This window comes from Callospermophilus lateralis, chromosome 19 (assembly GCF_048772815.1).
Source record: "Callospermophilus lateralis isolate mCalLat2 chromosome 19, mCalLat2.hap1, whole genome shotgun sequence".
Taxonomy (NCBI): Eukaryota; Metazoa; Chordata; class Mammalia; order Rodentia; family Sciuridae; genus Callospermophilus; species Callospermophilus lateralis.
The window spans coordinates 14,733,494-14,748,487 of NC_135323.1; the positions used below are offsets into that span (position 1 = coordinate 14,733,494).

Consider the following 14,994-nt stretch of genomic DNA (forward strand, 5'->3'; position numbering starts at 1 on the left):
TTCGTCCTTGATCCACTTTGGGTTGAGTTTTGTGCAGGGTGAGAGACAGGGGTTTAATTCCATTTTGCTGCATATGAATTTCCACTTTTCCCAGCACCATTTGTTGAAGGGACTATATTTTATCCAATGTACGTCTTTGGCACTTTTGTCTATGAGATAACTGTATCTATGTGAGTTTGTCTCTGGGTCCTTCATTCTGTACCATTGGTCTGGTCTGCCAGTCTGTTTTGGTGCCAATACCATGCCATTTTTGTTACTATTGCTCTATAGTATGGTTTAAGGTCTGATATTGTGATGATTCCTGCTTTAATCTTCTTTTTAATTGATTTTTTAAAAAATAAATGACAGTGAAACTTATTACAATTCTTATTACACACATACAGCACAATTTTTCATATCTCTGGTTGTATACAAAGTATGTTGACACCAATTTGTGTCTTCATACATGTACTTTGGATAATAATGTCCATCACATTCTGCCACCCTTGCTAACCCCTTCCCCCTCCCTTTTCCTCCCACCCCTTTGCCCTATCTAGAATTCATCTATTCCTCCCATGCTCACTCTTTCTACCCCACTATGAATCAGTCTCCTTATATCAGAGAAAACATTTGGCATTTGTTTTTTCGGGGGATGGGCTCACTTCACTTAGCATTATCTTCACCACCATCCATTTACCTGCAAATGCCATAATTTTATTCTCTTTTATGGATGAGTAAAATTTTATTGTGTATATATGCCACATTTTTTTATCCATTCATCTACTGAAGGGCATCTAGGTTGGCTCCACAGTTTTGCTATTGTGAATTGTGCTGCTATAAACATTGATGTGGCTGTGTCCCTGTAGTATGCTGTTTTTTCCCTCCAGTGTATGTTTTTGAAACCTTTGCCAAGAATCAGATGACTGTATCTGTGTGGATCTGTGTTATGGTTTGGGTGTCAGGTATCTCCCAGAAGATCATGTGTGAGACAATGCAAGAAGGTTCAGAGGAGAATGATTAGGTTATAATAGTCTTAACCCAGTCTGTGAATTAATCTCCTGTTGGGATTAACTGAGTGGTAACTAAAGCCTGGGGTGTGATGGAGGAGGTAGGGCATTGGGGCATCGAGGGGTACATATTTGTATCTGGCAAGTGGAGACCTCTCTCTCACTCTGATTTCTGATCATCATGGGAGCTTTTTCCCTCCACCTCACTCTCTGCCATGAAATCCTGCCTCACCTAAAGCCTGAGGAATGCAGCCTGCTGTCTATGGATTGAGACCTCTGAAACTGTGAACTGCTAAATAAACTCTTCCTCCTCTACAATTGTGCTGGTCGGGTCTTTCAGTTACAGCAGCAAGAAAGCTAAAACAGCCTGTTTCTATATCTTCTGTTCCATTAATCTTTGTGTCTGTTTTTGTGGCAATACCATGCAGTTTTTGTTACTGTAGCTCTGTAGTACAACAAAAGCCCAGGTTCATGGAGTTTCAGTTAAATAATGCTATTTTTGGCTTAGAATTCTTTGGTCACTTTGGGTTTTATTCCAACTGAATTTTGGGATTTTTTTCCTAGTTCTGTGAAAAATGTCATTGGTATTTTGATGGGTATTGCACTGAATCTGTATATTGCTTCTGATAGTATGACCATTTTGGTAATATAAATTCTGTCTATTCATGAACATGGGAGGTCTTTTTATCTTCTAAGATCTTTGGTTTCTATCTTCAGCATTTTATAGTTTTTATTGTAAGGTCTTTCACGCCCTTGGTTCAATTTATTCACAGGCTTTCTTTCTTTTAATATTTTGAGACTATTGTGAGTGGGATTGTTTTCCTGAGTTCTTTCTCAGAAGATTCATTATTAATGTTTAGGAAAGCTATTGGTTTTTAATGTTGATTTTATAACCTGTTACTTTGCTGAATTTGTTTATTAGCTCTAGCAGTCTTCAAGATCTCCAATCAGTAATAATTTCATTTCTTCCTTTCTTTTTACTAATTGTTCTGGATAGAATTTCTAGTACTATAATGAATAGGAGTGAGGAGAGTGGGCCTCCTTGTCTTGTTTTAGATTTTAAAGGAAATGCTTTCAGTTTCCCCCCATTCACTATGAAGTTGGTTTTGGTATTGTTGTATATAGCCTTTATTATGTTGAGGTAAGTTTCTTCTATCCCTAGTTTCTTCATGAATGGGTGCCAAATTTTGTCCAAGGTTTTCTCTGCATCTTTTGAGATGACCATGTGATCTTTAATTCTGTTTGTGTGGTGACTTACATTTATTGGTTTGCGTACGTTAAACCATCCTTGCAATCCTTGAATTAAACCAACTTGGTCATGATATAAAGTCTTCTTACTATGCTTTTGTATATGTGTTTTTTTTGGTATTTTATTAAGGAATTTTGTTCATAAGGGATATTGGTTTTAGTTTTCTTTCCTGTGTATCTGGTTTTGGTATTAGTGTGATACTGGTTTTATAGAATGAATTTACAAGTGTTCCACTCCTTTCAGTTTCATGGAATAATTTGAGGACCATTGGCATTATTTAACTGAAACTCCATCAACCTGGGCTTTTGTTGTTTCTCTGTTATGAGAAATACCTCCTGGTTGTAAGTTGATCCCTCTGGGGAGGTCAGAGGGAAGATGCAAGGTCCTTTGTTCCATTTTTCACAAAGCAACTGCGGGTCTTTGTGCTCCACAGTGTCTTCATCAGACCCCTCTGCACTTCTGTGCTCTCCCTCAGTTGAATACTAGTTGTTTATTCTTTGTTTTAGTCATTTTTTTGTATGAGCAGAAGTACTTCTACTCAGAAGTCTTGCTCTTGTCATTCATTGTCTTTAATGCATTTTTTTACTCAGTTCTGTGTACCATCGATGATTCCAGATTATTCTCATGTTTTGGGATCTTCAACAAAGTGTTCTTGTTTGTATGGAATAGTGAAGCCTGGGACTTCCCTTTCTAACATCTTTCTTTTTTTTCTCCTAGAAGATTTATTATTTTGCTTTTCATATTTAGATCTACAATATCACATAAATTTTTTTGTGTGTATAATTTGAAAGAAGATCAAGTTTCTGGTTGCTTTTGAGTCAATACAAGTTTATCCCAGCACCATTTATTGCAAAGGTTATTCATTCTCAGGGCCACCTGCTTTGGGTTCCTTGGGCTTCTGGGACAAAGCACTACAAACTGGATGGCCTAAAACAACACAAACAAATTTCCTCATGGTTCTGGATGCTGGAGATGTGAAACCTGCTCTGGGCTGGGCTGGGCTTTCTGTGAAGGCTCTCGGTAATAATCTTCTCGAACATCTTTCTGATATCACCCTAAGTAGACTTTTTGATGTTCATTTGCTAGGCAGACCAATTGCGGGTCTAGAACAGTATTTACAAAGATGACCAAGCCCCACTGTTGACTTTGAAACTCAGATGCCAATGTCATGAAGGTGAAAGAGGACAGATAAAAGTTTAGATAATTTCAATTTTTGGCCGTTTTTTTTATTTACTGTTTGTCCCATGTCACAGTGATAGTGTTGTTTCTCTTCATTTAGAATCCTAAATTGTTCATTCTCTCCTCAAAACACAATTTAAAAATTTGTGTTTTACTTTCCTTCATAAGTTTACTTTTCAATGTTCGTTGTTTTAAAATGTTTGTTTTTTTATGGTTCACTTTAGGTAAAATATCATCTGCGTTTTAGTAAGTACTATTCAACTTCAGAAGATACAATACCTGAGACTGATAAAAGGACGAAATGGGACACAGCTCTTCTCTTTCCAAGTACCCCTCCTGAATTTCATAGAAACCGCATGGAAGATGATGGGGGAGAGCCTGGTAAGCAGATCCTTAAGCATATTTATATTGTTATTTTATTTCATGAAGGCAGGTACTACGCATTTTTTAGATGTGAAAAAGTTGTTTATTCATTGTGGCAGTAATTTTTTCATTTTAATTTATATTGTAAAACAAACATGAAATCTTACAGTTATGAAAAATGTCTATATTGCTTTAAATTGTTTCCTGAAGTTTTTATATCTGTACATTTAAATAGTTTTAGTTGGTAAATTTCTGGTCTGCTGATCTGATAGATATATTTTCACATACCAACATGTCCTGCATACTTATGTTGATGATTTTTTGATTAATCACATAAAGGTAATTTTAATTTTTCTAAATTACCTTGAAGAAAAAAATAACACCAGTAAGAATTTTGAGTTAATGCTTCTAATTTTCTTTAGGAAATTATTCAACAGAAGACAAGAACTATGTTTAATTTACCATTACCATTAAAATTTGAAAATAGAGAAAATCATCTGTGATAAGCAAATGGTTACAGTTTGACAGACTTTGATGTAGTTATTAGAAGAATTACTTCCAGCTCTTAATAATATAGAGCTATAAATACAGTTATGACTTTAGAAAATAAATATGAAAATATATAAATATTTGGGTAACAGTTGTGAACTCAGGAAAGTGGGATTATGTGGTACTTTGTCATTTTATCAAAAGCATATAGAATATTTTTCTAATCAAGAGTCTAAAAAGGAATCTAGTATCTTATAATTAATATGCTGCATCTCAAAGATATTCTGTAGGAACAATGGTAGGAAATGTCATGGTCTTAGAAGAGAGAGAGAGAGTTGATCTTATAAAAATACTTATATGCAACATTATTTTTGAAGAGAGATTTTACTTAAATTGTTGTCTACAAAATAAGAAAGAAGATAGACAAATTACAAATATTGAATGACTTTGTATATCAAATTAATATTTAAGTTTGGTGTGATGAGACACTCTTTTGTAAGTGGTACTGTAATGTGACCAGGAGTCAGTTGGCCTGTCCCCCCTTACATTCTGTTATTTGGGATCATTAAGATCTTAATCTTATTTTCTTCAGATAACCCAAAGTGTTCTGGAAGGTGACCTTTTATGTCTGTCTGCACCAAAATTCTATAATGCTAGTTAATAGGATTTTTACCAGTGTCTTAATCTGTTTTGTATGGTTCTAACAAAATACCCGAGCTTGGTTGTTTTATTTTCTCATTATTCTGGTTGTTGGAGTATTTAAATATCATGGCACCAACATCTGAAGCATTGTAACATCAGAGAAATGGAAAGGAAACAGCCATATGCAGAAAGGGCATGTACATGATCAAAGAAGCAACAGAGCAGGGAGGTGCCAGGCTTACTCTGCAGCAGCTCGCTCTGCAGGAACTAATCCATTTGTGCTCATTCCATGAGACCAGTGTTAATCCCTTCTGATGGCAGTTATGGCCCAATCACCTCTCACTAGGCCTCCACCTCTGAATATTTGCACCACTTCTGTGTCACCACACTGGGGCCAAGCTTCCAGGACATAAACCTTGGGAGACAAACTACATCCAAACCATCGTTGTCTGTTAGATCAGTTGAGAAAGATAGTAGGTGAGAAGATTAAAACAGATTATTTTGGTGAATTTTAAGGGTGAGGACACATTTTGAGTGTTTGATAAGAATATTTAAAATATGTCTACCCTCTTAAATTTAATTATTCCTTTGCTGCACAGAAGGTTTGGAGTTTGATGTAGTCCTGTTGGTCAAGTTTTTAGTTGCTCTTGCTGTTACAGTTATAAAATCATCACCAAATCCTGTAGCATAAAACTTTTCCCATATGTTTTCTTCTAGGAGATTTTTCATTTTGGGTCTTATATTTAGGTTTTTCATTACTTTTCATCTGGTTTTTATATATCATAAGTAGGAAGCCAGTTACATTTTTCTGGATATCTAGTTTTTCCCAGTACCACTTATTAACAAGAGACTGTCTTTTCCCTGTTGTTTGGTTTGGAGACCCTGATGAACATCACTTCACCATGGATGAAATGGTTTATTTCTCTAAGTCTGTTCATTCATCTGTCGTTATGCCAGTGGTATACCCTTTTGGTTATAGCTTTGTAATATGTTTTGAAATGGAAAAATGTGAGAACTCTAGATTTGTTCTTTCTTCTTGTTTGTTTTTATTATTCAGGATTCTTTGGGATTCCATTTAGATTTTAGGATGTTATTTTCTCTTGGAGAGGTGCATACTGAGGATTGAACTCAGGGGCACTCAAATCAGTGAGTTTTGTATTTTATTTAGAGACAGGGTCTCACTGAGTTGCTTAGTGCTTCATTTTTGCTGAGGCTGGCTTTGAACTTGCAATCCTCCTGCCTCAGCCTCCTGAGCTGCTGGGATTACAGGTGTGTGTCACTGAGCCAGGCTTAGAATGTTATTTTCTATTTCTAGAAAACATACAACTGTGATTTTGATAGTGATTACATTGAATCTATAGGTTTCCTTGGGTAAGTATGGACCCTTAAATAATATTAAGAATTTCATGAATATGGGATTCAAATGAATTGTGTCTTTAAAATTTTATTTTGGCAACATTTTATAGTTTCCAGTGTACAAGTTATCTATCATCTTGGTTAAATTTATTCCTAAGTACTTTATTCTTTTTGATGCTATTGTAAATGGAATTGTATCATTTTTGTTCTGAATTTCCTTTCTATTTCATATGTTCAGTGTATAGAAGTGTCTTAGTCAATTCCAGGCTGCTATAACTAAATACCACAGATTATACCACTCAAAAAATAATAAAAATTTATTTCTCACAAGTCTGGTGGTTAGGAAGTCCAAGACCAAGGTCTACCCTCTGATTAGACTTCAGGTAAGGGCTTTCTCTGTACTTCCACAATGACAACTCACTGCATCTTCTGGAGAAGATGACAGCTGTGTCTCCATGTGGTGTGAAGGGAAAAGGGCATTCCCTTCAATATCTTTTATAAGAGCACTATTTCTCTTCATGAGAGTGGAATATTCATGACTTAATCATTTCCTATAAAGCCCCACCTTTCAAAACTATCTCACTGAGTATTATTTCACACGTATAAGTTTTTGGAGGGACATTTACATTGAAAACTGTAGCAAGAGTTCTGCCTAATATTTGCTGTACTTCTCATTTAGTTTGATAAAATCACATAAAACAACTGTTCCATTTTCACATAATATTTTAGTTTGGGGAAAGTAGTAATAGTTTCATGGTGTTTATTATATGCGGGTCCCAAATCACAGTATATGTTCATGAAATTGTTTTGTTTTCTGAGTTAAAAGTTTTGAGTTACCTGACTTGTCTTCTTAGCTTATACAGCTTTTTCTTAGTATCAAAACTTGACAATCTTTGTTTTCTCATTTAGGATACTTCAGAGAAGGGTTCCTTACTGTGCAACATTCCTTAGATAAGGCCATCATGATATATCATGGTGGTGAAGATGCAAAACAGATATTTGATAATACTGAAATTTATGTTAAGAGATTTCCATACCCTGAATATTATCATGATGGGTTTATGTGGCAATTCATAATTATATTTCCTTGGACAGCTTTATTTACATTCTCTCAAGTTATACTTATTGTTGTTGGGACCATTATGATGGAAAAGGAAAAGAGATTAAAGGTAACTTCATTTTCTTTGTAAAATTTTGGGCCTTTGTTACAGATGTGTGTGGAGGGGAGGGTTGGATTATTGATGTGTACTTGGCAGTGGTAAATGGATATGTTGCAGTAGCAATGTGCAGATATGGACTTGCTAGAGTGTGCGTGTTGTTACTTATCAATTTTTGATGTTTTGCTTTTACGTCGATTCGCCACTTGACTTGTAATATTATTGACTGTATGACTGTTTGAAAAGAATGCTATGAACAGAGGTCAAATATTAAATGCCCTGAATTGTCTTTGAAATAAAATGAGCAATGAAGAAATAATCATAGGAGTTTTAGAATTAGATAAATTGATGCACTTCACTTCCAACATTCTATTGTCCTGGGATTCTTTAGTATCTAAACCTTAACAATCTGTGTTTTCTCATTTAGGTTTTTAAAAGATTAATTTTTTACCAGGTTTTATCCTTCAAACTCCTTTGAGATGACATTCAATATTAAGTCAAATCAAAGTCATATTGTGAAGAATAGTGGCTCTGAAGTCAGAGAGAAAGCCATTTATTTGTCCATCTATTCATCAGTTTATTCAGCATTTATTAATTACTTCTTTTGTTTCCGGAGATCTCACAGATCTTAAGTTTAAATCCTGTTCTTACCAGTTGTTAACTTTGTGAGCATAGCCTCTTTCCTTAGATGTAAATTGAGGATAGTAGTAACTAATTTTTATGGTTATTGGGAGATTTAAATGAGATATTTTTACAAGTCTCTAGACCTGTAGAAGGCATTCAACAAATGGTAGTTTAAAAAGAGAAAAAATTCCTACCTACAAAGGTATGAATTTCTACTTGTGAAAACCTTTCTTAAGATATCAGTAATGATATGATTTATATGATATGATTTATTTAGTGATTTTATGATATGATAATTACCTATGCAGGTGGAAAACATTATTCTTTTTGTGTGTGTGATACTGGGGATGGAATATAGGGCTTTCTGCATGACAGGCAAGTGCTATACTGCTGAGCTTCACCCCCAGCCAATGAAATTCATTCTGGAAGTGCAGAAGGATTGTTGCTTTTTCTGTACAGTGAAGGATAGTGGGAATTCACCAGGCAGATAGGACTAGGGCATGGTCTTTGAAACAGGGTAATGTGTTCTTATTATTGTTGCCTCCAGAAAGGGGTATGGAGGATGGCTCCATACAAGAATACTATTCTTTTCTTGGGGTGGAGGTACTAGGGATTGAACTCAAGGGCACTCAACCACTGAGCCCCATCCCCAGCCCTATTTTGTATTTTATTTAGAAACAGGGTCTCACTGAGTTGCCTAGTGTCTTGCCATTGCTGAGGCTGGCTTTGAACTCACGATCCTCCTGCCTCAGCCCCCTGAACTGCTTGGATTATAGGCATGCGTCACCGTCCCCTTTATGACTACCAGACTTCTATGGAAAACAAAGATGGTAATATTTTAGGTTTTATGGGCCACATGCATCTATTCTGTGTTTTTTTCAGTTAAAAAAATTTTTAACTCTCAGTACACACAAAGATGGCCCGTGGCTAGTTTGATGCATAGGACATAGTTTGATGATGAAGTTTGGCTGTGAAGCCTGAAGATGAGGACGCAATTACAAGGTGATCATTACAGACCAGAGGAAAAGCAGAGAGGGCTTGATTGAAGGTGGTTTAGGATATTGGAACCGAGAGGGAAGGTTTTAAGAAATGCTGAGGCAGAGGAAATCAGGGGAAGTGAATGTATACACCATTAACGTCCAACTTTTGGAATTTTGCACACATTCCTTTCAAGGACTTTTCTACATATAAAGTTTTTTTCTAAGGTGGTTTGGGGAATACTTGTCAGATTATATTCAGTTGAGGAAGTGGCACTGTGTTTACTGAGGAGACAATGATGCTTACATTCAATGAAGACAAATGTCAATAGAGATAAAACCATTGTTCTGGGCAGTGGTTTGTACCTCTTCCCCTGTTTCCTGGTCGCACAAATGAAATTATCCTCAAATCTTCCAGGCTTGAAACCTCAGTTTTATCTATGCAGTATCTTATTTAAGAATCCCACCATTTCCTACCTTTATAACTTTGGGGTAGGTTTATTAAGTTCTCTATATTTCATCTGTAAAATGGAGATGAAGATATTCCTACCATGAAGACCAGTTGTGATGATTAATAATATACTACTTGTTAGCACGGGATATTGGCTGTAGCACCAGTGTTAATTATTTCTCTATTTTCTGAGTTCCTTCTGTGCAGCATACGTGAAGTGATGAATTCTGCTTCTTTCTGCTCTCGCTTGATTTATCTGCTTCTTTCCTTCTGCTTGTTGTAATGCCATCTTCTGGTTCAAGCTCTTGTTATTTTTTTTACCATCTATCTATTTTAGAAGACTCTCATTTTTTTAAATTTTTTTACTTGTTTTAAGTTACACATGACAGTACAATGACCTTGACATATCATAGATTTGAATCAGATAGAATATAATTTCTCATTTTTCTGAGTGTACAGGTTGCAGAATCACATTGGTCATGCAGTCACATATATGCACACAGTAATAATAATGTCATTTCATTCTATTGTCCTTCCTATCCCTCCATCCCCTCCTCTCCCCTCCCATCACTTCTCTCTACCCAATCTAAGGTGATGCTATTCTTTTTTTTCTTACATCTTCATACATGTATTCTCTATAAAGATGAGGGTCTCCTTCCACCTTCCATACAATTCCCCTTTATCCTCCCTTTCCTTCCCACCTCTCTTCCCTATCTAGAGGTAATCTTCTTCCTATGCTCTTCCTCCCTACCCCATTTTGAGTCACCCCACTTTTATCAGAGAAGACATTCGGCATTTGTTTTTCTGGGATTGGCTAACTTCACTTAGCATTATCTTTTCTAACTCCATCCATTTACCTGCAAATGCCATGATTTTATTCTCTTTTATTGCTGAGTAATATTCCATTGTGTATATATGCCACATTTTTTTTATCCATGTATCTACTGAAGGGCATCTAGGTTGGCTCCACAGTTTAGCTATTGTGAATTGTGCTGCTATAAACATTGATGTGGCTGTTTTTAGGTCCTTTGGGTATAGACCGAGAAAAGGAATAGCTGGTCAAATGGTGGTTCCATTCCCAGCTTTCCAAGGAATATCCATACTGCTTTCCAAATTGGCTGTACCAATTTGCAATCCCACCAACAATGTATGAGTGTACCTTTTCCCCTGCATCCTCGCCAGCAGTTGTTGTTGTTTGACTTCATAATGGCTGCCATTCTTACTGGAGTAAGATGAAATCTTAGAGTAGTTTTAATTTGCATTTCTCTGATTGCTAGAGATGATGAGCATTTTTTCATGTATTTGTTGATTGATTGTATGTCCTCCTCTGAGAATTGTCTGTTCAGGTACTTTGCCAATTTGTTGATTGGGTTATTTGTATTTTTGGGTTTAGCTTTTGAGTTCTTTGTATACTCTAGAGATTAGAGTTCTATCTGATGTGTGAGGGGTAAAAATTTGTTCCCAGAATGTAGGCTCCCTGTTCACCTCACATATAGTTTCTCTTGCTGAGAAAAAAACTTTTTAGTTTGAATTTATCCCATTTGTTGATTCTTGGTTTTAATTCTTTTGCTATAGATGTGTCTTATTAAGGAAATTGGGGCCTAATCCCACATGATGAAGATTAAGGCCTACTTTTTCTTCTATTAGACACAGGGTCTCTGGTATGATTACTAGATCCTTGACCCATTTTGAGTTAACTTTTGTGCATGGTGAGAGATAGGGATTCAATTTCATTTTGTTACATATGGATTTCCAGTTTTCCCAGCGCCATTTGTTGAAGATGCTATCCTTTCTCCATTGCATGCTTTTATCACCTTTGTCTAATATAAGGTAGTTATAATTTTGTGGGTTAGTCTCTGTGTCCTCTATTCTGTACCATTGGTCTACCAGCCTGTTTTGGTGCCAGTACCATGCTGTTTTTGTTACTATTGCTCTGTAGTATAGTTTAAGATCTGGTATAGCAATACCACCTGTTTCACTCTTCCTTCTTAGAATTGCTTTAGCTATTCTGGGCCTCTTATCTTTCCAGATGAATTTCATAATTGCTTTTTATATTTCTGTGAGGAATGCCATTGGGATTTTGATTGGAATCACATTGAATCTGTAAAATGTTTTTGGTAATATGACCATTTAAATAATATAATTCTGCCTAACCATGAGCAAGGTAGATCTTTCCATCTTATAAGGTCTTCTTCTATTTCTCTCTTTAGGGTTCTATAGTTTTCATTGTATAGATCTTTCACCTCTTTTGTTAAGTTGATTTCCAAGTATTTTTTTGAGGATATTGTGAATGGGGTAGTTTTCCTCATTTCCCTTTCAGAGAATTTGTCACTGATATTGATTTTATATCCTGCCACTTTGCTGAATTCATTTACTAGTTCTAGAAGTTTCTTGGTAGAGCCTTTTGGGTCTTCTAGGTATAGAATCATATCATCAGCAAATAGTGCTCATTTAAGTTCTTCTTTTCCTATCCATATCCCTTTAATTTCTTTGTTCTGTCTAATTACTCTGGCCAGTGCTTCAAAAACTATGTTGAATAGAAGTGGTGAGAGAGGGCATCCCTTTCTTGTTCCAGATTTTAGAGGGAATGCCTTCAATTTTTCTCCATTTAGAATGATGCTGGCCTGAGGCTTAGCATAGATAGCTTTTACAATGTTGAGGTAAGTTCCTGTTGTCCCTAGTTTTTCTAGTGTTTTGAACATAAAGGGTTGCTGTATTTTGTCAAATGCTTTTTCTGTGTCTATGGAGATGATCATGTGGTTCTTATCTTCAAGTCTATTGATATGATGAATTACATTTTTTGATTTCCATATGTTGAACCAACCTGGCATCCCAGGGATGAATCCCACTTGATCATGGTGCCTGATCTTTTTGATATGTTTTTGTATCCGATTTGCCAGAATTTTATTGAGGATTTTTGCATCTATATTCATTAGAGATATTGGTCTGAAGTTTTCTTACTTTGAAGTGTCTTTGTCTGGTTTTGGAATCAGGGTGATGTTGGCCTTATAGAATGAATTTGGAAGTACTCCCTCTTTTTCTATTTCCTGAAATAGATTAAAGAGTGTTGGTATTAGTTCTTTTGTAAAGGTCTTGTAAAATTCTGCTGTATTTCCAACCGGTCCTGGGCTTTTCTTGGTTGGTAATCTTTTAATGGCTTCTTCTATTCCCTCACTTGGTATTGGTCTGTTTAAGTTGTGTATATCTTCATGACTCAATCTGGGCAGATCATATGACTTAAGGAATTTATCGATGCCTTCACTATCTTCTATTTTATTGGAGTATAAGGTTTTAAAATAATTTCAAATTATCTTCTGTATTTCTATAGTGTCTGTTGTGATATTACCCTTTTCATCACATATGCTGATAATTTGAGTTCTCTCTCCCCTTCTCTTTGATAGCATAGCTAAGGGTCTGTCAATTTTATTTATTTTTTTCAAAGAACCAACGTTTAGTTTTGTCAATTTTTCAATCGTTTCTTTTATTTCAATTTCATTGATTTCAGCTCTGATTTTAATTATTTCTTGTCTTCTACTGCATTTGCTGCTGATTTGTTCTTCTTTTTCTAGGGCTTTAAGATGTAGTGTGAGATCATTTATTTGTTGGCTTTTTCTTCTTTTAAGGAATGAACTCCATGCAATGAATTTTCCTCTTAGTATTGCTTTCATAGTGTCCCAGAGATTTCGATATGTTGTGTCTGTGTTTTCATTTATCTCTAAGAATTTTTTAATTTTCTCATTGATATCTACTGTAACCCATTGTTCATTCAGTAGCATATTGTTCATTCTCCATTGATGTAGGAATTCTTCTTCCTTATTTTATCATTGATTTCCAATTTCATTCCATTATAATCAAATAAAATGCATGGTAATATCTCAACTCCTTTGTATTTGCTAAGAGTTGCCCTATGGCATAATATATGGTCTGTTTTTGAGAAGGACCCATGTGCTGCTGAGAAAAAAGTGTATCCGATTGGTGTTGATTGATATATACTATATATGTCAATTAAGTCTAAGTTATTAATTGTGTTATTGAGTTCTATAATTTCTTTATTCAACTTTTGTTTGGAAGATCTGTTCAGTGGTGAGAGAGGTATGTTAAAATCACCCAGGATTATTGTGTTGTGGTCAATTTGTCTCTTGAACTTGAGAGAAGAGTTTGTTTAATGAATATAGCTGTACCATTGTTTGGGGCATATAGAGTAATGATTGTTATGTCTTGTTGGTGAATGGTTCCTTTAGCAGTATGTAGTGTCCTTCTTTATCCCTTTTGATTAATCTTGGCTTGAAGTCCATTTTATTTGATATGAGTATGGACATGCCTACTTGCTTCTGAGGTCCATGTGAGTGGTATGATTTTTCCCAACCTTTCACCTTCAGTCTGTGTATGTCTTTTCCTATCGGATGAGTCTCCTGTGGGCAGCATATTGTTGGATCTTTTTTTAATCCAGTCTACTAGCCTATGTCTTTTGATTAGTTATTTTAAGCCATTAACATTTAAGGTTACTATTGAGATATGGTTTGTACTACCATCCATGTTTGTTTCTTTTTGTTATTTAACTTGATTTGTTTTTCCTCTTTGATTAGTTTTTCCCTTTACTGTACTACCTCCCACTGTTGATTTTCCTTATTATTTTTCATTTCCTTTTCGTGTAATGTTTTGCCAAGGATGATTTGAAGTGCCGGTTTTCTAGCTGCAAATTCTTTTAACTTTTGTTTATTGAGGAAGTTTTTTTATTTCATCTTCCAACCTGAAGCTTAATTTTTCTGTATACAAGATTCTTGGTTGGAACCCATTATTTTTCAGCATTTGAAATACATTGTTCCAGGATCTTCTAGCTTTCAGGGTCTGTGTTGAAAAATCAGCCTTTAACCTAATTGGTTTAACCCCAAGTGTAATCTGCTTCCTTTCTCTTGTGGCTTTTAAAATTCTCTCTTTGTTATGTATGTTGGGCATTTTCATTATAATGTGACTTGGTGTGGATCTCTTGTGGTTTTGTACATTCGGTGTCCTTTAGGCTTCTAGGATTTGGATTTCCATTTCATTCTTCTTGTCTGGAAAGTTTTCTAAAATCATTTCATTGAACAGATTGCTCATTCCTTTGGTTTGGAACTCTATACCTTCCTCTATCCCAATAATTCTTAAATTTGGTCTCTTTATATTATCCCAAATTTATTGGATGTTCTGCTCATGGTTTCTTATCAGCCTTTCTGAGTTGTCTAACCTCTTTTCGAGATGATATACTTTGTCTTTGTTTTCTGATGTTCTGACTTCTAAGTGTTCTATTCTGCTGGTGATACTCTCATTTGAGTTTTTAATTTGGTTTATAATTTCCTTAATTTCCAGGATTTCTGTTTGGTTTTTTGTATAACCTCTATCTCCCTGTAGAGTTGATCTTTTGCTTCTTGGATTTGTTTAGGTAATTCATTGTCAAAGTGATCTTTCATTGTCTGCATTTGCTGTCAGAGGTCTTCCTTGAGACTCCAGGTCATCTGAAACTTGTATATCTTGAAATCTTTAT

At 35.4% G+C, this 14,994-nt stretch overlaps 1 protein-coding gene across 1 annotated transcript in view; it reads left to right on the forward strand.

Annotated features, from left to right (window-relative positions):
- The window catches only part of LOC143385432 (phospholipid-transporting ATPase ABCA3-like), a 129,058-nt gene that overhangs the window by 21,575 nt on the left and 92,489 nt on the right, over positions 1-14,994 (forward strand). The window contains exons 4-5 of the mRNA XM_076840922.2: positions 3,639-3,795; positions 7,174-7,433. Of these exons, the coding sequence (XP_076697037.1) occupies positions 3,639-3,795; positions 7,174-7,433 (417 nt within the window). The remainder of the gene's footprint in view (positions 1-3,638; positions 3,796-7,173; positions 7,434-14,994) is intronic.